Source organism: Lolium perenne, chromosome 2 (genome assembly GCF_019359855.2).
Source record: "Lolium perenne isolate Kyuss_39 chromosome 2, Kyuss_2.0, whole genome shotgun sequence".
Classification (NCBI taxonomy): domain Eukaryota; kingdom Viridiplantae; phylum Streptophyta; class Magnoliopsida; order Poales; family Poaceae; genus Lolium; species Lolium perenne.
This window is the reverse complement of record NC_067245.2, coordinates 264,264,083-264,287,853: the sequence shown is the minus strand read 5'-3', so window position 1 is coordinate 264,287,853 and position 23,771 is coordinate 264,264,083. Positions and strand designations below refer to the sequence as shown.

The following is a 23,771-nucleotide window of genomic DNA, read 5'->3' as shown; positions in this document are numbered from 1 at the left end:
ATCACGAACCGTCCACCAACATATTTGATTAACAAGTGTTAAATTGCCAAAGATCAATTTTATTATCGAGTAGGCCTTGAGTTCATTTATGTGAGTTTGCTTGTAACGGATGGGCTTCCAGGGCATATATGTTAATAAGCTAGATATATGAAAAAAAAAAAGGGTATATGCTGAAAAATAGAATTGGGTTGACATATTCGTAATTTTCCATGTTCTGCAGAGAGAATTATTTTCTTGTTGCAGATTATTTGTGTAGATCAAGTTCTATGAATGCGGTTTGGGATGTAGACGTTATCATCTTTGGCTTGCACACACCTAAGCTATCGACATGAAAGGCGCAACGCTTACCTCAAGTCCAATCGAAAATTCGGGAGCTACTCCACTTTAACACTAATAGAGTACATGAATCACATTCACATTGTGCTGGACTGAATTTTGCCTTTTACATCTAACATCCATGTTCATGTGCTTCATCAATATGATGTCATAAATCCAGCTGGCATCACGGTTCTTTCGGTTCATTGAACACTACTCGAAGAGAATAATTCAGACATGTGTGAAGTAAGCTGTTGTCTATTACAAAAAACCAATACTTTCCAGCTAGGCAAAGATTATTTTTACCATAATTCAAATTTCAACCATTTCAAAAAGAAATCTCAGATTTTTCTTACGTGTTGTGCCACATTGCCTCCATGCGGCATGCCACAACATACCCCCCACCCACCACCATTCCCCCTCCGACCACCACTCGACTCGGCCACTCTACCATGCCACCTACTACTCCACCACCGCTCCAGCCTGCAGTCGCGGACGATATCCACGAGCCAACCTCCCCAACTGGCACCTCCTCCTCTCTTCGTCATCGTATTTGTCCTCCATCGCAGCAAACAAGCGCCCGCTCACGGACAATTGGCACCCAACCTACCACCGCAAAACTTATTGTTCCAGCCGCGAACTGTTTCCGAACATGTTATGTAAGCAATGGTTAATGGCATAATACAAATTCATACTTGTGCAAATTTGTCGACAAGCCGTTGGCATGTACTTTTGCGAACAAGATATGTAGAGGCAACAACGAACCGTCACCGAACATATTTAATCACCGAAGATTGAATCACAAAAGATCAAATGCCCCCGCCCAAGTCTGTCGTGTGGTCATTTATACGCGAGTCTCTACAAAAACAGGTGGGCCGCCGTGCTTACGTAAATAAAAAGATACATGTACATGGAAAGTATGTGCCAAAATCTTAAGCGGCTCCGTAAGCAATGGTGAATTGCATAGTACAAAATCATAGTCACGCTAATTTGTTGACGAGCCGTTGCCTTGTACTTTTGCGAATAAGTTATGAAGAGGCAACATCGAACTGTCTCCGAACATATTTTGTCACCAAAGTTTGAATTGCAAAAGATCAAAATGTTGCCGCCGAGTGTGTGGTGTGGTCACTAATGTGATAGTCCCTAAAAACCGGTGGGCCGCTGTGCGTGTGAAAATATGGTACATTTACATAAAAATATACTTATGTTGAAAGCAGAATCGGTTGGTGATATATTCATAGTTTTTCCATGTTTCATGTTTAGGGACTTGAACATTGCTATTGAATATAGTACTATGTGTAGTTCTCATGTTTATGTCCAAAATGTCCGAAAACTACCAATGCTCATCAAACTAAATACTCTACCAAGAACCACTATTTGATACTTGTGCAGTCGTACTTAGAAGAATGAATTTCACAAGGAGCTAGACTGAATTCATGGTTCCTGCAGATCATCGAGAGGATGTCATAAATCCAGCTGGCTCCCTGGTCGACCCGGTTCAGCGAACACCTGTCGAAGACAAATAATGTGAGACGTGTGTGAAGTAAAGCTGTGGTGTATCGCAGCAGAAAGATACCAATGCTGTCCAGCCAGGACGGTGAATCCAGGCAGGCAAAGAGATATTTAACCGCGATTAAAATTTCCAAAGTTTTGTCCCGAGATTTGCTCACGCGCTGTGTGCGCCACGTCGCCTTCTTCCTCGCGGGGTGACCATAAAAGGCCGGACCCTCTATTCCCCTCCGGCCTCCACTCGAGTCCACCGTCACACTCTCCCCTTGCCTACCTACTACTCCACCACCACCGCCACCGCCTCCGCGGCGCAGAGCCATGGACGCAGAGCCCGGGTCCCCGACGTCGCCGACCGGCACCTCTTCTTCCTCTTCGTCATCATCCTCTAACTCCTCCGTGGCGGCGACGGCCAAGAAGCGGGCGCGCAAGGGGGACGACGGCAGGCACCCGACGTACCACGGCGTGCGCATGCGCAGCTGGGGCAAGTGGGTGTCGGAGATCAGGGAGCCCCGCAAGAAGTCCCGCATCTGGCTGGGCACGTTCGCGACGGCGGAGATGGCGGCGCGCGCGCACGACGTGGCGTCGCTGGCCATCAAGGGCCGCGCCGCCGCGCACCTCAACTTCCCGGAGCTGGCGGACCTGCTCCCGCGCGCCGCCAGCGCCGCGCCCAGCGACGTCCAGGCGGCCGCCGCGCTCGCCGCGGCCGCCGACTTCCCCGCCGGATGTGGCGGCGGCGAGGGCGGCGCCAATGCCAAGAGCCCCGAGAGCGGGCTGTCCGAGGACGGCAGCGCCGCCGCCGCCGCCTCCCCGCCGGCGGCCACGCTGCAGGCCGAGATGGAGCCCGGGCCGGTGCCGGACCCGGAGGACGCGCTGTTCGACCTCCCCGACCTGCTCCTGGACCTGAGATACGAGTCCCCGTCCGGCCTGGCGTGCGCCCCGTCGTGGACCTTCGACGACGACCTGCTCGGCGGCGGCGCGTTCCGGCTCGAGGAGCCGCTGCTCTGGGATTACTGATCGATCGTCAATCAATCAACGCCGCCGCGCGCAGAGTCCGGTTCCCGCGTGCGCGCACCTGCTTTTCTGTTTAGTCTTTGTCACCGCGCGCGTTAGTAAACATCCCGCCGCCGGCCGCTGCGTTTCTCTCCGGCTTTCTTACCCGGTGGCTTTGGTTACTTTTTTTTTTAATTTGTCGTTACTAGTAGAACTAGGAAGAAGGAAGGAGGGGCCTGTATAAAGCTGTAGTTTCTTTTTGTTTTGGGTTGCTTGATTTGGGGTACAAGAATAATATGTTGTATAATTAAACAAGCATATTATCTTACCTTTTCTGTCTATTATGTTTATAGTAGTAATAATGGTAAAAAAGGTAAGTAATCTGGACGATGTTGACCAGATTGAGAGCGAAATTTACTTTCCGTAGAAAATGGAGACGTGAACAGGGCAGCCCGTATAGTTTTTTCAGTCCTTGTCAGAAGAAAGAAGGGTTTGATTGAAGATTCGTCAAAGACCATGCAAAACCGGCTCCACGTCCCCGGCGATCACCGGAGCGCAGACGGAGGAGGATTGGTTTTGTTCGTCGTGGGAGGGACGCTCGAAAGCTGCGGCGCGTGGAAAAGCGGCCCCTGCTCCCGGTTGATGTTAATGCGGGGTCTCGTCAAACTGTCAAAGTGTCAAAACCCATGGAGCCCGGCGCGTGTCCGCGCGCCGTCGTCGCGGCCGGCCGTCCACGGGCTCGGACCTCGAGGGCAGCGCTGAACCTGCACCGGAACCGAGAGCGGGCGAGCGTGGCTGCGGTGCGCGCCGCAGGCAGGCAGGCAGGCAGTAGGACAACCCGTGGGCGTGGACCGGCAGGGGCAGGCTGGGGCTTATCCGCGCGGCGCCATGGCTGCACGCGCAGGGCCGCCATGCCCATATGCCATTCGACGGAACGCCGATGTGGCCGCGCCCCAGGGCTGCCACTTACCAGCGACGACGGTTGTCTTTCGTGCCAAACAGACGCGTGCCTTCCCACCGTGTACCAGAGAACAGATGGACGCTTGGCCGACCTCCGTTTCCGTCGAGGGCAGCCCTAGCACGATGCATTTTGTCGGACAAGGCCGGCCATGTGATCTACCCATAATCACGAAACAGAATATAAAAATAAAGTAGTGTCACAGTTGAAATAAATTTGACATACGAATTACGAAAATAGATGTTCAAACTAATTCATAAACAAATTACATAAACAATCTACTTCTTATTAGAGAGCTATGTCATCCTCATGAATGCGCTTCCTGCTCATCACCTCTTCAGAAAAGCTCGTCATGTCCGACGAACTTGTGTCCCCCTCTGACAATTCGTCCTTGGTGTCTTCCTCGTCGTCGGTGTACACCGGCTGCGCCTCCACCTTCGCATGGAACGCGCATCCTTCTTCCTGGCCACCGCCTCCTCTGTCGCCTCTTTCGGCTCCAGCCGTGCCCACATGGCCTCTTCTGGCTCCTTCCAATGGCCGTCGCCGGTGACAGTGTCGCCTCCTCCTCTTGGTCGTCGCTCGGTGTTGAGCTAGAGCTAATCGGCGTGGCAGTTCTTTCCCACCAATAACACCATTCCACTCGCTTTCGAAGTCTGATGGCAAAGAGAGGTTGCTCATGGCACCGTCACTCGCAGAGATGAATGGCGGTGGCCGGTTGGAGAGCAGAATGTCAGATGTAGGGCTTTTATTGAGGCGAGATGAATGTCCGCGCGGAAATCAAAGAGGGTTGCGGTTGCTCATCGGTGGCAATTTATGAGCGTTTGATACATTGCAAACGTATCTATAATTTTTGATGATCCATGCTTGTTTTACACCAATTTCTATATGTTTTCTTTACACTTCGTTGCACTTTTATGCATTTTCCGAAACTAACCTATTGACAAGATGCAACAATGTCAGCTCCCTGTTTTCTGCTTTTTTTGTATTTCAGAAAAGTTGTACATAAAATATTCTCGAAATTGGACGAAACAAAAGCCGAAGTTCCTATTTTACTGTAATGAAGACGGAGTCCATAGGAGAGATGGAGCCGAGCCATGAGGCGGCCACACCTGGCCTAGACGCGGCCCAGCCCCTGGCTGCGCCTAGGGGTGGTGTGCGCCCCTTGGGCGCCCACCGACCTCGCCCTTCCACCTATTTATTCATCTGATCGGAAAAAATCTAAATACCCAAGCCTCCATCCACGAAAGTTCCGTCGCGGCCGCCATCGCCGACCCTAACTCGGGAGGGTTCTGAAGCTCCTCCGGCACCCTGCCGGAGAGGGAGATCATCACCGGAGGCCTCTACATCGTCATGTCCGCCTCCGAAGTGATGCGTGAGTAGTTCATCTCTGGACTACGGGTCCATAACAGTAGCTAGATGGTTATCTTCTCCAATTTATGCTTCATGGTTTGATCTTGTGAGCTGCATATCATGATCAAGATCATCTTTATGTAATGCTACACGTTGTGTTTGCTGGGATCCGATGAATACTGGATGCTATGATTGAGAATCATTATATACTTGTCATATGTTATTTGTGATCTTGCATGCTCTTCGTTGCTAGTAGATGCTCTCACAAAGTATATGCTTGTGACTCCAAGAGGGAGTATTTATGCTCGATAGTGGGTTCATGCCTCTAGAATCTGGGAGAGTGACAATAACTTCTAAGGTTGTAGATGTGTTGTTGCTACTAGGGAGAAAACAACAATGCTTTGTCTAAGGATAATTCTATTGTTTACTTTACACACTTTGCTTAATGTGATATTCTGTTGCTTGAAACTTAATACTGGAAGGGGTGCGGACGCTAACCGGAAGGTGGATTATTAGTCATAGACGCAGTTGGATTACGGTCTATGTATCATACTGTAATGCCCAAATGAATCTGATAGTAATCATCTTGTCATGTATGGTCTTTATTCTGTCGATTGCCCAATTGTAATTTGTTCACCCAACATGTTATTTATCTTTCTGGAGAGACACCTCTAGTGAACTGTGGACCCAGGTCCTTTCTTTTACACTGATAAATTCATCTACTGCAAACACCTGCTCTACTTACTTACTGCAAGCATTGTTCTCTTTATTTCACTACAAACAAACATTTCTTTCCACAATATACGTTTAATTCTTTGTTTTCAGCAAAACCGGTGAGATTGGCAACCTCATTGTAAGTTGGGGCAAAGTATTTTGGTTGTGTTGTGTGTAGGTTCCACGTTGTTGCTGACGCCGGTAGTGCGCCCTGCCAAAAGTTAGCTAGCAACACCTTTAGACATGATTTATTTCTCCTACTGGTCGATTAAACCTTGGTTTCTCACTGAGGAAAACTTGATATTATGCTCATCATACCTTCCTCTTGGAGTTCCCCAACGGTGTGCTTTGCACAACATCAAGCTTTTTATGGCGCCGTTGCCGGGGAGAAAGAGGATTTCTGCAAGGGGAGTCTCTCATCTCCAATCTATTTACTTTGTTATTGTTTTGCTTAGTTTATTTTACTTTGTCTTATTTACTTAATTATATCAATAACTCAAAAAAAGCAGTTCTTATTTTAAGTTGCTTCTATGTCTAGTCCTATTACTATATCACTCGTGGAAATGATCTTTGATACGTCTCAAACGTATCTATATTTTTTGATGCTCCATGCTTGTTTCACACCAATTCAAGTATGTTTTGCTTACACTTTGTTGCACTTTTACATGATTTTCGGCACTAACCTATTAACAAGATGCCACAGTGCCAGTTCCCTATTTTCTGCAGTTTTTGTATCTCAGAAAAGTTGTACAAGAAATATTCTCGAAATTGGACGAAACAAAAGCCGAAGTAAATATTTTACCGAAACGAAGACGAAGTCCAGAGTGGGTGTCGAAGAAGCGCCACAGGGCGGCCAAACCACCCCATGGCGCGGCCTAGTCCTAGCCCGCGCCAAGGGGGGTCTGGGCCCACCAGGAACACCACCGACCTAAATCCTCCGTCTATTTATACATCTTCTCGGAAAAACCCTGGATACCCGAGCCTCCATCCACAAAAAGTTCTGTCGCGGCTGCCATCGTAGAATCCATCTCGGGGGGTTCTGAAGCTCTTCCTGGCACCCTGCCGGAGGGGAAAATCATCACCGGAGGCATCTACATCGCCATGCTCGCCTCCGAAGTGATGCGTGAGTAGTTCATCCCTAGACTATGGGTCCATAGCAATTGCTAGATAGTTGTCTTCTCCACTTTGTGCTTCATGTATAGAACTTGTGAGCTGCCCTACATGATCAAGATCATCTTTATGTAATTCTATATGTTGCGTTTGCTGGGATCCGATGAATATTGTATACTATGTTGAGATTGATTATATCTTCATTTCATATGTTATTTATGATCTTGCATGCTCTCCATTGCTGGTAGAAACTATGGCCAAGTGGACACTTGTGACTCCAAGAGAGGGTATTTATGCTCGATAGTAGGTTCATGCCTCTAGTTTTCTGGGAGAGTGACATTTAACTTCTAAGATTGTAGATGTGTTGTTGCTACTAGGGAGAAAACAACAATGTTTTATCCGAGGGTAATTATATTGTTTACTTTACACACATTGCTTAATGTGATAATCTGTTGCTTGCAACTTAATACTGAAAGGGGTGCGGATGCTAACCGGAAGGTGGATTATTAGTCATAGATGCAGTTGGATTACGGTCTATGTATCATGTTGTAATGCCCATATCAAATCTCATAGTAATCATCTTTTAATGTATTGGTCGATATTCTGTCAATTGCCCAGCTGTAATTTGTTCACCCAACATGCTATTTATCTTCATGGAGAGACACCTCTAGTGAACTATGGACCCCAGTACTATTTCCTTTACTGATAAATTCTACTACAATCATGTTCTATTTACTTTCTGCAAACATTTATTTCCACTCGATACGTCTAATCCTTTGTGTTCAGTAAACCGGTGAGATTGACAACCTCACTGTAAGTTGGGGCAAAGTACTTTGGTTGTGTTGTGTGTAGGTTCCACGTTGTTGCTGACGCCGGTAGTGCGCCTAGCCACTAGTCAGCCAGCAACACCTTCAGAAGTCACGCCTTTGTTCTACTGGTCGATTAAACCTTGGTTTCGTACTGAGGGAAAAATTGTTGATGTGCTCATCACACCTTCCTCTTGCGGTTTCCCATCCGCTTCCACAACAACTGCCAACAAGATTGTCTGGCGCCATCACCGGAGCACCATCAATCTTCACTTTCAAACAAGGGAGTGAGGATAGTTTTAAAGAAGCTTGGTCTAGAATTAATAATTCAAATGATAAAACTGAACCTAAAATGACTCTAGGCCTGCTTCTTAGTAGCTTTTACTTTTGTCTTGTTCTTTGTTATAGATATGCTCTGGACACTGTAGTAGGAGAAGATTTCCTTCATTGTGATGGATATCAAGCTTTTAATGCCATAAAAATGTTGATTGCAACATATAGCTCACCTACTCCCTCCATACTGGATTAATGGGCAATTAAGCACTTCGCGAAAAAGTTTGACTACAAATTTAGTCAAAAAAAAAATGTGATATATGCCACAAAAATTATACCATTGAATTCGTATTTAAAAAATGTTTCCAATAATATAATTTTTGCGATGTATATCTTATATTTTGTTGACCAAATTAATAGTCAAACTTATTTCTTGAAGTGCGTAATTGCCCATTAATCCGGTATGGAGGTAGTAGTAATTTTGATTCATCCCTTGTGAGCATTTATGCTAGATTAAATACTCTTGAGACAAGTACAACTTGTTTAAAAGAATGTTATAATCTGCTTCGTGAAGATTATGATTATGTTTCAACAAATTTTGAACCCTCAAATTGGCTCCCTACGGTAAAAGTTGATATAAATGGTGAAAAAAGTTATGCTCGTTGCGATGTTATGTCTGAGTTTGCCTTATGCCTAAATATATTTATGAGTCTTTAAGTTTTTTGGAACTTTCTGAGGGTGGAGAAGGAATATCTCTTACCAATAATTTCATTATATTACCCATTGAAGTAGCTGAAGGAGTGCATACAAGAATCCTAGGAACAATAGTATCTACTGATTATCTTGTCATTGAATGTGTCGGAAAGGGACAAATCACACTGGACGATCTCTGCTAAAACTCCTGGGAGCAAAAATAGATATGGGGAAAGGCGTCATGACTCTCACTTCCTCACGAGGTGTTTTTCATTTTTTCCTAAGAAAAAGAGTAATGATAAGAAAGGTAGATGAAGTCTTCTGCCGTTAATAATGTTGATGCTTCTTCACTTGAAAATACTTGATGCGAGTTCTTTTTCTGCGTCTAGCTGAAAGGCGTTAAAGAAAAGCACTATTGGGAGATAACCCATGTTTTATTTCTGTAATTTTTCTTTTGTTGAGTGTTGGAAGTTATTACCCTATGTAATAACCTCTCCTTATTATTTTTTTCGTCTTTTTTTCCAAGAGTAGCCTCTAATAGAAAGAAATGAAGATTTGGTGAAGTTGCTGTCCTGAAACAGATTCTATGTTGTCACAAAAAAAAATCGTATTTCCAACCAGAACGTAATTTTGAGCTGATAATTTTTGAGAATATGCCCCAGGTTATAGTCTAACTTACGTTAGTTTTGCACTTTTAGATTTGAGCAAGTGAGAATTTTCGAAAAAATCAATCTTTACATGTTGTTCTATTTTGACAGATTGTTCCCACTATTTGCATTTGCTTCTTAATCTTAATGTTTTTTAGTTCTTTTGAGAGAAAGGGATTTTTGAAGAATTTGCTACAGTAGCTAATGTTTTAGTGAATGTTTGACATATGTTACACTGAACCCAAGTGGATTTGATATTTTGATTGCACTAATGCTGCTAATGAAAATTGTGTGAAGTTTCGTATGAAGGAAGTTTTCAAGTGTAGAGAGAAAAGAATGATGTAATGAGATGAAATATGGACAAAAGCTCAAGCTTGGGATGCCCATGTCACCCCAAGAAATATCAAAGAGGTACAAGCACCAAAGCTTGGGGATTCCCAAGGCATCCCCTTCTTCATCAACAAAATATCGGGTCATCTTTCAAAACGGTATATTTTAATTGCTTCATAAAGACACCCCCCGCAGCAGAATCTATCATGCTTGTTGATATTATATTTAACTCATTATATAAAGAGTGTAGGATTTTCCATTCATTTAATCCATGTGATGGGCAAGTTATAAGCATTTTTTAATTCTTTCCCAAGTTGTTGCTATATGTTCATTGTCATTTTGCCTAAATGATCGAATACTATTTCTATTTTGTAGGATTTTAATAGGTGGCTAATACTTCTTTATAAAGGCTTCTTTAAGATCATCCCAAGAATTTATGCTAGCAATAGGTAATGATAATAGCCATTCTTTAGCTTTTCCTCTAAGTGAAAATGGGTATAATTTAAGTTTGACAATGTTATTTGGCACATTTTTAAAATTTTTGTATCACAAATTTCACAAAAGTCATGCAAGTGCATGGATGAATCTTCACTAGTACTACTCCCAAATTTCTCTTTAGCTATAATATTTAATAGTCCAAGACTTACTTCAAATATTTCAGCACTTAGTTCACGTGTTGTAATAGGCTTAGCAATAAAGTGATCATTAGGAGTGTTTGTGTAGTCACACGGTTTTGTACCTCTTTCTCCCATATTTTCTAGTAGGATGTTGACACTAATTGTTATTTGTTTTGTGTTTTAAATAGAATTAAAAAGACTAAAAACAAGAGAAAGAAAATTATTGCAAAATCTAACAGAGAAAGAAAAGCTCACAGTGGTGCAACCTCCCCAAGCTTAGGTGTTTGCACAAAGTTGGTGATGATGATGCAAGAAGATGTGCTCACTTCAGCTTGATGAAGTTGTTGATGATTTTGTTAATAAAATGGCGCCAGTAATCTTGTTGCTGTTGTGGGACTTCACCCATAATGCAACCACTATGAGATGCTCTTGCAATTCCCCGACAACGGTGCCAAAAAAATTGTCTTGATGACGCTCGTGTATATCATCAATTCGTTTGGACTCCAAGCGTAGAGTGTTGTAGCAAGAGTATCTTTCCCACAAGGGTGACTCGAGGGTTTATATTGAACTCTCGGGGAATTTGCTACGAGTTGTATCCTCTTTCTCTTCTTCCAGCAATCCTGCAAAGCAAAGTTTTGCCTTGTGTCCCCAACTTCATCGTGTGGTTCTCAAGCACAAGGTTTCATATTAATAATTTTAAAGGAAAGAAAAACTGAGAGTAAAGTAAGGTAAATAAACTAAGTAAACTAGATAAAAACAGTAAAGGGATAATTGTTTTTTGGTTTTGTGTGTGTTTAAGTAAAGAAGGTTTTCTTGTATTTTCGTATTAAAATATTGCAGCAAATGTAAAGTATGATAAAATTGTTGGAAAGGTGTTTCTGACAATTAAAATTGGATGTCTACTCTCTTTTTAGGTTGTAGTCGACACTAACAATTCATCAATTACATAATATTGGTGGAACTTAATCTAATGGTTTCACTGAACAGCATCAACTACAAAGAGTAATTAACACCGGGAATGTTTCCCCTATGAACTAGACAAGATCATACCCAAAAATGTTATAGCGGGACAGAGTTGAGATGGTGGTGGAGATGGTGCTGCTGATGGAGATGATGATGATGATCCCGATGAAGTCCAGCTCGATGACGGTGACAATGGCGATGATTTCCCCCCTCCAGGAAGGGATTTCCCTGGCAGATTTCTGCCTGCCAGAGAACTTTTCTCTCTCTGTGGTTTTCCGCCCCGTAGCGGCAGCGGAATACTTCTCTGTTTGCTCCCCCTATTTAGGGTTCTCGGGGGATGAAATACACGAAGGCACGATGTCAGTGGTTGGCCAGGGCCACCACACCATGCCTAGGCGCGGACAGGGGGTGGCCCGCACCTAGGGGTTGTGTGGGCCCCTCCTGGCCCACCTCAGGCTCCCCTTCTGGCTTCCTCCGGCATCTGGCAAAATAGGAACTTCTGGGTATTTTCTGGGAATTGTTGTTCTTCAGAAATATGGGGTCTTGACGGTCCTTTTTCCAGCAGAATTCTGACTCCGGCAGTTAATTCTCCAACAATCATCCAACATGCAAGACTAGATGAAATAACATAAGTATCATCTCTAAATATGAAATATATCAATGAATAACAATAAATTATGATATAAAATAGTGATGCAATTTGCACGTATCAACTCCCCCAAGCTTATACCTCGCTTGTCCCCAAGCGAAAACTAAACTTATTAAACCAGACCACGGGTTTATGGAGTGAAGTGTTGATAAACAAAATACAGACAAGAAGCATCACACTTACCAATACACAAGTCATTTATAGACAACAACTTCTTTTATATAACTCAACTTGCAATGAGTAAGCAGTCATTAATAGAGGTGCACAGAGAAAATCATAATTGGTGGTGGCAAACTTTCATTCTTGGTCAGAGAAAAATTAACAGATTATACTTATCTTTCGAGCAGAGTCTTTATAATAGAGCTTATATTGCAGAAATCACATGATCAATCATTACAGTCTCTTTACAATCATTGATACGTTATATTCATTCAGATAAAAGCATTGTACTACACAAGAAAGGATAAAATATATGATTGAATGCATCAACACACAAAAATGGTTGGATCACAACAACTCAAATGCTTGCTTGAGATAGAGGGGAATATTTTTCCTAACTCAACATAAAAGTAAAAGATAGGCCCTTCGCAGAGGGAAACAGGGATCACTCATGTCTAGAGCCTTTTGTTTTAAATGAATCAGAGGTATGAAAATGTAATTTTGAGAGTGGTGTATGTCTATGTCAACAAATGGCATCAAATGATTTATCATATTTTCATGTTTAATGGCTTCAAGAGCGGCTCCCATAGAGAGAACAATAAACTTCCTCTTCTCATTTGTTTGAACAAGCTAAGTTCATGATTTCTCAAATACATAGTGTTAGGAGATTTCGATATGGTGGGTTGGGCACCCGCTTTCCTGCTCTTCTTGCAATATTAAGGACTAGCACACTATGCATGCCAGTCTAGGTGTGAAGCCAAATAAACATGAAAGAGATAATAAAGCATCCAACACTTCCTCATGAGCTAAAACAGGAGCACAACACAGGTAATGGCTTTTGAAGGTTTTAAAGGTAGCACACAAGCAATTTACTTTGGAGTGACGGTGAAATACCACATATAGGTAGATATGGTGGACGCAAATGGCATGGGTTTTTGGTTCAAGGTTTGGATGCACGAGAAGCATTCCCTCTTAGTACATGTCTTTGGCTAGAAAGGCCGGGTAGAAAGCACAAGAGTTGAGCGAAACAAACAAATATACATGTGATAGAAAACAATCATGCAATCTTCCTTGAAAGTACAAACGATTTTAACTCAAGAATACTAAGCTTATGAGCCAACAAGAAATAAAGATAATGGAATAATGTATCTACATGTCTTTCTCTCTTTTCTACTTAAGCCTCAAAGTATTGTTGCTACTGACCAATGCTAAATTTGCCAAGACCAACTAGAATTACTTGATGCTCCAAGAGTGATACCAATACTAACCAACAAGATTAATCATATGACAGAAATTACAAACTAAAATAAGGTGTGCAGAAAGTAAAAGGTAAAAACTTCTCATTAATATTCCATAACGGCAGCTCACACCAAGGGATACATGATGTCTACGCACGCTTCTATTCCTGTAGACAGTGTTGGGCCTCCAAGAGCAGAGGTTTGTAGAACAGCAGCAAGTATCCCTTAAGTGAATCACCCAAGGTTTATCGAACTCAGGGAGGTAGAGGTCAAAGATATCCCTCTCAAGCAACCCTGCAATTACGATACAAGAAGTCTCTTGTGTCCCCAACACACCTAATACACTTGTCAGATGTATAGGTGCACTAGTTCGGCGAAGAGATAGTAAGATGCAAGTGATATGGATGAATATGAGTGGTAATAACAATCTGAAATAAATATGGCAGCAAGTAAACATGCAGTAGAACAGTAAATAAACGGTGATTCGATATTTGGAAGCAAGGCCTAGGGATCCTACTTTCACTAGTGGACACTCTCAACAATGATCACATAATAAAACTACTCTACACTCTCTTGTTGGATAATAAACACCATTCATTGTGTAGGGCTATAAAAGCACACCTCAAGCCGGAGTAAACAAGCTCCACAACATCCGGAGTTCATATTTAAGTAACCTCTAGAGTGCATAATAGACCGTTGCAATTTAGACCGAGTACTAACATAGCATACACACTGTCAACAATAGCTATGAAAAGGGGAATAGATCGCATCAATACTATCATAGTAATAGTTAACTTCATAATCTACAAGAGATTACAATCATAACCTACGCCAAGTACTACATGATGCACACACTGTCAACATTACATCATGGAGGAGGAATAGACTACTTTAATAACATCACTAGAGTAGCACATAGATTAATAGTGATACAAAGCTCATGATCACATAAAGATCACACCATGGGAGAGAGAGATGAACCACATAGCTACCGGTAGAGCCCTCAGCCTCGGGGGAGAACTACTCCCTCCTCATCATGGGAGACAACAACGGCGATGAAGATGGCGGTGGTGTCGATGGAGATGACTCCGGGGGCAATTACCCGTCCCGGCGGCGTGCCGAAACAGAGACTTCTGTCCCCCGAATTGGAGTTTCGCGATGGCGGCGGCGTCCCTGGAGTCTTTCTGGAGTTTCGTCAATTGGTGTAGGTTTTTTACGTCGCGAGGGACTATATAGGCGAATAGGTGGAGTCGGAAGGGCGCCAGGGCTCCCTCCCCATAGGCCGGCGTGGCCAGGGGGACACCCGCGCGGCCCTATGGTCTGGGGGGCCTGGGCCTCCTCTCCGGCTCCCCTTCGGTGTCCTGGTCCGTCTCGGTGAAATATGATGTTTGGTCTTTGTTTCGTCGAATTCCGAGAATATTGCCCGAACAGCCTTTCTGGAACCAAAAACAGCAGAAAACAGGAACTGGCACTTCGGCATCTTGTTAATAGGTTAGTTCCGGAAAATGCATAAAAACATTATAAATTGTGTATAAAACATGTGAGTATCATCATAAAAGTAGCATGGAACATAATAAATTATAGATACGTTTGAGACGTATCAATACATAAATAATCAATTAAAGGAGAGATACTTCCACACTGCAAACTACCTTATATGATAACTTCGCTACTCATGATATGACTCTACTGAAAAGTAAAAAGGTAAAAGATAATAATGTAATACCGCGGCACTCCCCCAAGCTCAGAACAAGCCAAGGGGATGCCAATACCCATGACGAATTACTCCTTCGGTGGTGGTGGTGCGTCCATGATTGGAGTAAGAAAGTTCTCCAGCATCCTGCGAAGCTTGTTGTTCTCCTCTCGAAGAATCTCCACCTCCTTCCTTCGGGCTCGATATTTTTCGCAAAACTCATCGGTGACTCGAATGACTTCTTGTGCTGCAGGGAAGGAACTGAGGTCTGGAACTGGTGGTATTGGTCCCTGCATATTATGAGAAAAAGCACATCCAGCGTTAATTTATCCTACAAGGGTAGGTTTTCTTGGCCTTGATCCTACAACAATATGTCCCTCTTTGCTTGATGATATCTCCTTTACTTCGTCCATCCGTCCAACAAGAGTCCCCCGATCAAGATCACAGAGGATCTCGCGCCTGCCTCGCAGCTCGTGATCCTCTGAAGATGAACCCCGAGATGACATCTAGACAAAAACAGATCGAAATAAAAACACGACGAGAACACGATATACAGACCTTGGGGGATCCAGGGGATTATATAGCAGAAAGTTTCGTAACAAAAGGAAGGGTACAAGGCGAAACCGGGTCAGAGAGGGGCTCCAGGGTGCCTACACCATTCCTAGGCGCGGCCTGGGTTGGCCCGCTCCTAGGGGTGGTGTGGTGCCCTCGGGCACTGTCTCCTACCCGTTTTCATCTCGTATTTTCTCATATTTAACAAAAACGACAAAAATATAAGCTGGGAAGTTTAACGCGAACTTTTTCTTACTAAAACTATTACCTATTCGAAAACAGACTCTGCAGTTTCCTGGATTTCCTCCTTAATAAATTCTTCCGGAGTCACCACTTGAATAATATCAATATGTTCATTATAAGAATCTCCAAAAATATAATGTTTGAGTCTTTGCCCATTCACCACTTGCGTAGTATTATCTTTCAGTGAAGCAATTTTTATTGCACCAGAACGATACACCTCTTCAATAATAAAAGTTCCTTCCCATTTTGAGAGTAATATTCCTTCAAAAAATCTGAGACGAGACCTATACAATAGAACTTTCTCTCCAACATGAAACTCTCTCTTAAGAATTCTCCTATCATGCCACTTCTTAACCTTCTCCTTAAAGAGTCTAGCATTTTCATAAGCTTCATTCCTCCATTCATCTAGAGAACTTGAGTTAAGCAACCTTTTCTTACTAGCTAATTTAAAGTATCTATTAAGTTCTTTCACTGCCCAATAAGCTTTGTGTTCTAATTCTAAAGGCAAGTGACAAGATTTTCCATAAACCATTTTGTAAGGAGATATACCCATAGGATTTTTATAAGCAGTTCTATAAGCCCATAAAGCATCATTTAGCTTACTAGCCCAATTCTTCCTAGATTTATTAACAGTCTTTTGCAAGATAGATTTAATTTCTCTATTTGATAATTCTACTTGCCCACTTATTTGGGGATGATAGGCTGAAGCAATCCTATGATTAAAATCATATCTATCAAGAGTCTTCCTAAAACCACCATAAATAAAATGAGAACCTCCATCAGTCATAACATATCTAGGCACACCAAATCTAGGGAAAATGACATCCTTAAGCATTTTTAACGAGGTCTCACCATCAGCACTCTTTGTAGGTATAGCTTCTACCCACTGAGTAACATAATCAACAACAACAAGTATATGAGTATAACCCTCTGAAGGAGGAAAAGGACCCATAAAGTCAAATCCCCAGCATTCAAATGGTTCAATAACAAGAGAATAACTCATAGGCATTTCATTGCATCTAGAAATATTACCAACTCTTTGGCATTCATCACAAGATAAAATAAACTTTCTCGCATCCTTAAAAAGAGTTGGCCGATAAAAAACCTGATCGTAGAACTTTTGGTGCAGTTCTATCTCTAGCATGATGTCCTCCATAAGCACTACCATGACATTTTCTCAATATCTCTCGTTGCTCGTATTCTAGAAAACATCTTTGCATAACACCATCCACTCCTTCTTTATATAAGTGTGGGTCATCCCAAAAATAATGACTCAAGCCATAAACCAGTTTCCTTCTATACTGAACTGTAAATGTTGGAGGCAAGTACTTGGAAACAATAAAGTTAGCATAATCAACATACCAAGGACTATCTCGCAAAGTTACTTTTATTGCAGCCAATTGTTCATTTGGAAAACTATCATTAACAGGAATAGGATCATAAGAAATGTTTTTCAATCTAGAAAAATTATCAGTAACAGGATTTTCAACACCTTTCCTATCTACAATATGCAGATCAAACTCTTGTAAAAGCAACACCCATCTAATAAGCCTAGGCTTAGCGTCTTTCTTTTCCATAAGGTACCTAATAACAACATGATCAGTATGAATGGTAACTTTTGAATCAATACTATAAGGTCTAAACTTATCACAAGCAAAGACTACATCTAGGAATTGTTTTTCAGTAGTAGCATAATTCTTTTGAGGAGCATCAAGAGTCTTACTAGCAATTCAACTTCTTATCTACTCGCTGTCCAAAAACAGCACCTAATGCAAAATCACTAGCATCACACATAATTTCAAAGGGCAAATTCCAATCGGGTGGTTGAACAATAAGAGCAGTGGTTAAGGCTGCTCATAGTGGGGAGTAACTTAGACTAGTAACATATGCCATATTACTAGTCTAGGTTACTACCTTCATAGTGGGTAGTAACTTATATGTGGTATCATGCATTGTGTCATTTATTATGTTGGGGTGTGTGATGTTATGGTAACATAGCTAGTTACCACCTCACTCTCTTTCTTCATTTACTCGCATGGCATGTCACCAAAATGCCTTGATATGTGTGATGTTACTAGCTATGTTACTCCCACTATGAGCAGTCTAAAGCCCTCTTTAGAGTTTCTATGGCTCCCTTACAATCATCATCAAAAACAAAAGGTACATCCTTTTGGAGAAGATTAGTAAGAGGCTTTGAAATTTTAGAGAAATCCTTAATAAACCTAGAAACCAACATGACCAAGAATACTATGAATACCTTTAACATCCCTAGGACAGAGCATTTTATCAATTGCTTCCACTTTGGCTCTATCGACTTCAATACCTCTTTAAAAAAAATTATGTCCAAGAACAATTCCTTCATTTACCATAAAGTGGCATTTCTCCCAATTAAGAATAAGATTATTTTCTTCACATCTCTGCAAAATTTTATCAAGATTGTGCAAACAATTATCAAAAGAAGTCCCATACACGGAGAAATCTTCCATGAATACTTCCACAATTTCTTCATAAAACCATGAAACATAGCAGACATGCATCTTTAAAATGTAGCAGGAGCATTACACAAACCAAAATGCATACGTCTGTAAGCATAAGTTCCATAAGGACAAGTAAATGTGGTTTTCTCTTGATCTTGCTTTTTAACAACCATTTGAGAAAACCCAGAATAACCATCAAGAAAACAAAAAATGAGTTTTCTTAGACAACCTTTCTAACATTTGATCAATAAAAGGTAAAGGGTAATGATATTTCTTAGTAACTTTATTAACTTTTCTAAAATCAATGCACATCCTAGAACCAACTACTACTCTTTGACGAAAAGCTCATTATTCTCATTAGGCAGAACAATAATTCCTCCTTTCTTAGGGACACAATGCACATGACTAACCCATCTACTATTAGCAATAGGATAAATAATACCAGCATCAAGAAGTTTTAGTACCTCATTTCTTACCACATCCTTCATCTTAGGAATTAAACGGCGTTGATGTTCAACAACTGGCTTTGCATCAGGTTCCATATTAATAGCTTGCTGATATATAGTAGGAGAAATCCCCTTCCAATCATCAAGAGTATATCCCATAGCTCCTCAGTGTTTCTTCAGTACTCCCAATAACGTTTCCTCTTCCTGCCCTAAAAGTTCAGAACTAGTTATAACAGGATATATTTACTTATCATCAATATAAGCATACTTAAGATCATCAGGTAAAGGTTTTAAATCAAAGAAAGGATCCTCCTTGGGTGGTAGCGTGGTACCCAAGTCTTCCACGGGTAAATTGTGTTTAAGCATCTCTGGTTGACGAAGAAGAATCTCATCAATCTCATTTCTTTCCTCCATAAAGAACTCACTTTCGTGGTCCTCCATATATTGCTGCAAAGCATTGTTAGGAGCAAGAGCAATAGAGGCAAGTTGTTCAACTCTAAAATCTTCATTAGGCAATTCAGTTTCATAAGGAGCTTTAGCAAACTTAGAAAAATTAAACTCATAAGACTCTCCATCAAATATACTAAGAATTTTTTTCATTCTTACAATCTATAATAGCACCACAAGTATTCAAGAAAGGTCTACCAAAAATTATAGGACAAGTCTTACTAGCAGCTGAACCAAGTACTAGAAAATCAGCGAGATATTTAATCTTACGACATAAAACTTCCACATCTCTAACAATACCAATTGGAGAGATGGTCTCTCTATTAGCAAGCTGAATAACCACATCAATTTTTTCAAGTTCACAAGAACGAATTTCATGCATGATTTCCCTGTAAAGCTCATAAGGAATAGCACTTGAACTTGCACCAATATCACATAACCCATAATAGCAATGATCACCTATTCTGATAGAAAGCACATGAACACTAGTTTTCTTAGATTTACTAGGATGTGAAACAATAATAGAATTATCATCACAGAAAATGATGTGTCCATCTTCTACATTTTCAGTAACAAGGTCCTTTACTATTGCTATCATAGGTTCAATAGTTATTTGTTCATATCAGGTTCTATAGCTTTCTTTGTACTTCTGTTAACCACACTAGTTATAATAGAATGTTCCTTTACCTTGGCAAGGAAAGGTACTTTCTCAATATAAGGTTCAGGCAAAACACGATCAACAGTACAAACTTCAATATTTCTAGCAGGAACACAATTAATGATGTCTTTATAAGGTGCATGATACTTGTTCCACTCCTTTTTGGGAACATCAAGATAAGAGGCAAAGGCCTTAAAATTGTTTGCTAGAATTTGAGAATCTAGACCATAAAGAGCACTAGTGTTATGAAAGTCATCAGTTCTCATAAAAGATTCAATGCATTCATAATCATAATTTATACCTGACTTTCTTCCTTTGTCATTCTCCCATCCTTCAGTATTTTCCTGAATACGGCCGAGAAGATCCCATTTAGCTACTTCTTTCATACGTGTAAATGATCCAGAACAAGAAGCATCCAATAAATTCTTATCATGAAGAGAAAGCCTTGCATAGAAGTTATTAATACCAATATTAATGGGAAGCTCATGAATGGGACATTTGAGCATTAGTGACTTCAATCTCCCCCATGCTTGGGCAATATGTTAGAGATATGCCCAAGAGGCAATAATAAAAGTCTTTATTGTTGTATCTTAGTGTTCATGATAAATGTTTACATCCCATGCTATAATTGTATTAACTAGAAACATTAATACTTGTGTGTTTTGTAAACATAAAAGAGTCCCTAGTAAGCCTCTTGTTAAACTAGCTTGTTGATTAATAGATCATCATGGTTTCCTGATCATGAACATTTGATGTTATTAATAAAAAGATCATATCATTGGGTGAATGATATGATGGACATACACCCATATATATTAAGTGTAGCATATGATCAAGTCATTAAGTTCGTTTTGCTTCAAGCTTTAAGATACATAGTAACCTAATCCTTCGACCATGAGATCATGTTAATCACCTATATCGGATGGATGCTTTGATGACATCAAACACTACTTCATAAATGGGTAGTTATAAAGGTGGCATTAAGTGTTCGGAAAGTATAGGTTGAAGCACATGGATCAATAGTGGGATTTGTCCATCCAAATGATGGATAGATATACTCCGGGCCCTCTCGGTGGAATGTCATCCAATTAGCTTGCAAGCATGTGACTGGCTCACAAGGGATGTCATATCACGGTACGAGTAAAGAGTACATATCGGTAACGAGGTTGAACTAGGTATAGAGATACCGACGTGTGGTGACCCGGCATACCACTGCATGGTGTAGTATGCAAGTCTGATATAACACCAATGAAACACCGTTCCACTAGTATTATATCGCTCAGAGTGGTACAACAGAAACATATGCGGTTCCAAGGCATGTCTATAGAATTACAACATTGACTCTGTTACATAAGATCAGCACAACCTCCTACTTTACAATGAGGTAAATCTGCAAATAAACCCCAGAAGAACGACTCGTAGTCTAGTCCTATCACGAACTCTATTTGTAGAGTATTTGACTAGCTATAGGGGCTATGAATAGATTCTAGCTAAATAGGAGCTAGGGTTAGGAAGCTAGTTCCCTTCTATGGCTAAACTAGGTTTTCTCCTTGTTGGATGTGGCATCTGACTCCTCTGACAGGGTCCTGTTTCTTGAAGTAGTTGTTGACTCCTCGGCCTTCGAGTTGCACTGTAGATCCTCCTTGGATGCCTCCATATCTAAGCAGGGGATTTAAGAGTGGGATGAGTACGAGCATACTCAACAAGTTCATTATAGGAAAGAGGTGTTTAATGCACTAGCTACAGCATTAGACCAGAAAGTCTAATACCAATGCAGGTTTTCATAACCATTTCTTCAAAAGGTTGTTTTTATTCAGAAGAACTATGTCCGTCAGCCTTCACCGGTTTACTAGAACTTCATGGAGCTCCTTTCCTGCCGCGTTCGCAGTTCCATATCCCGGAACAGGGAGTGACAGGTCACGGTTCATTACACTCTACAGAGGTGTGTTGCTTTACCCATAAGAGATCTTAACCTTGGTGCCAACCGGGCAATTTCCCCATCCACACTTCCTATGGTGTGAGGCCCGGTATAAGGTCTAGCCAATCATGTTCCTCCGCTACCTCGAACACCCACCCGTTGCTGCAATATCCGACCCTGGGTCCACGCCGGTCCCATTATTCCCATATATTTCAGGGTGGACCCCGACCACGACGACAATGCAGGGCTCTACCATACATTCCTACGCCGGCAGTTGCAACCCATCATAGACCACATTACCGTTGGGACTTCTATGGGTTCCCACCCCTGCATGTTGTCTCTCGAGATCAAGTGCACCCGGTAATGCGCATCCGTTGATGAACGAGAGGTGGAAACACTTTTGACTACTCCGTCCCACTCCGGATCTTATGGTTAACACGGGTATTACGGCACAAGAATCACTGGACGACATTTGTTGTTTAATCCTAGATGGATATAAACCCTTGCAATGGAACCTCCACCATATCAACACAATCCATGGTTCCATTTCCCACCACATAGTCATATTCATAGTTATGAAAATAGTGGTTTTGGTTTTTATGCAATAGTGATAAACATAGTACTTTGCAAGTAATTTGATAAAAATACTCAAATGGTATGAGCAAGTGATGAACTTGCCTTTCTTGACTGCAAGATTATGCAGGCAAGGTCTTCGATACGCAATAACTCCAAATTCTGAAATAGCATCATCATCCGGTAAGGACGATGTTTAAAAGATTGGCAAGGATGCCATAATGCATAAGTATGAGATGCAATCGCTCTAAGCGTGACCTAACCCCGAGGATTTAGGATTAGTGAGTTGTAATGATTAGTTCAGGGTGTGTTGCACTTTTAGAGTGATTCACAAACAAGGTTCTTATTCAGGTGTGATTACTGGGTATCATAAACAGGTGTTGTAATATATCATAGTAATGATACTAATAGCACACAACAATAACATTTGGTATGATCCTAACATGTAATGAATAGTGGTTAGGTTTTAGCACTATATGGCATGGTTACTGATTAATTATCATATACTTCAAAAGAATAACTTTTGAAGAACATGTTCTTTAATAAAGAATAAGTATGATAATTAGGGTTGTGGAGTTCTATGGTTTATTATGGTTTCCAACTAGTTTCTAGGGTAAGGAGTAGATGGATCCTAAAGATGTTTGATTCATCAACCACTAGGGCTTGTATGGTTTTAGTAAAGCATGAGTATCTTAAGAAATTAATGGTATATGATTGCTATCAGGGTTGGTATACCTGATTGGTGATAGATAGTTAGGGTTTATAGGTTCTATAAGGCAGGGTTGCTGGCTACTCTTGGTTTTCTTCAAAAGAATAACTTTTGAAGAACATACTTCTTAAGTAATAAGAACTATTGCAATTAGGGTTGAGGTTGTCTAAGGTTTGCTTATTGGATTCACTAAGTAAGGAATAATTGGCTCCTAAGTAAGATGGTTCATAATTATGAACTACTTGTAGGGTTCAGTGGACTATGGTTATTTAATGGTAGACATTGGGCATAGATACTATTGGAGTTCATCACAATGGGTGATGCTAAGCATGGATGAGTAAGGATAAGATTCTTGGTAATAAGGACTAGGGTTGATTCTACTTGATCATCTTGGTTTAAAGGTATGCATACATGGAATACTACATTACTAGTGATAGGGTTCTACATTTTATGTGGACATGGACATGTCTTTAGTTGCTAATCATGGCTCTATGATTTGAAAGAAAGTACCATGATCACATGTTCTAACCTAGGGTTTCGGTTTAGAAGCAAATTAAGTTTCAATTTGATTAATGGAGCTTTGGTTCCTAATTGAATTAGGGTTTTAGGTTTCACATGAAATGATAAGGTTGTAACATCATTTCATAATGAATTAGGGTTTGCTATTTACCCTATGGTTCTATGATTAATAACTTCATGGTAAAGTTGAAGTTATTAGTAACTTGGAAATAAAA

The 23,771-nt window shown here is 41.2% G+C and overlaps 1 protein-coding gene across 1 annotated transcript; it reads left to right on the top strand.

Annotated features, from left to right (window-relative positions):
- Positions 1 to 2,046: 2,046 nt before the first annotated feature.
- LOC127335838 (ethylene-responsive transcription factor ERF039-like) lies at positions 2,047 to 3,142 on the top strand. Its single transcript, XM_051362573.2, has one exon. The coding sequence runs from the start codon at positions 2,143 to 2,145 to the stop codon at positions 2,836 to 2,838; it is 696 nt and encodes a 231-aa protein (XP_051218533.1). The 5' UTR covers positions 2,047 to 2,142; the 3' UTR covers positions 2,839 to 3,142.
- The last annotated feature ends 20,629 nt before the right edge of the window (positions 3,143 to 23,771 follow it).

Coding starts and splice junctions, on each gene's coding strand:
- LOC127335838 (XM_051362573.2), top strand. CDS start 2,143: ATGGACGCAGAGCCCGGGTCCCCGACGTCGCCGACCGGCACCTCTTCT.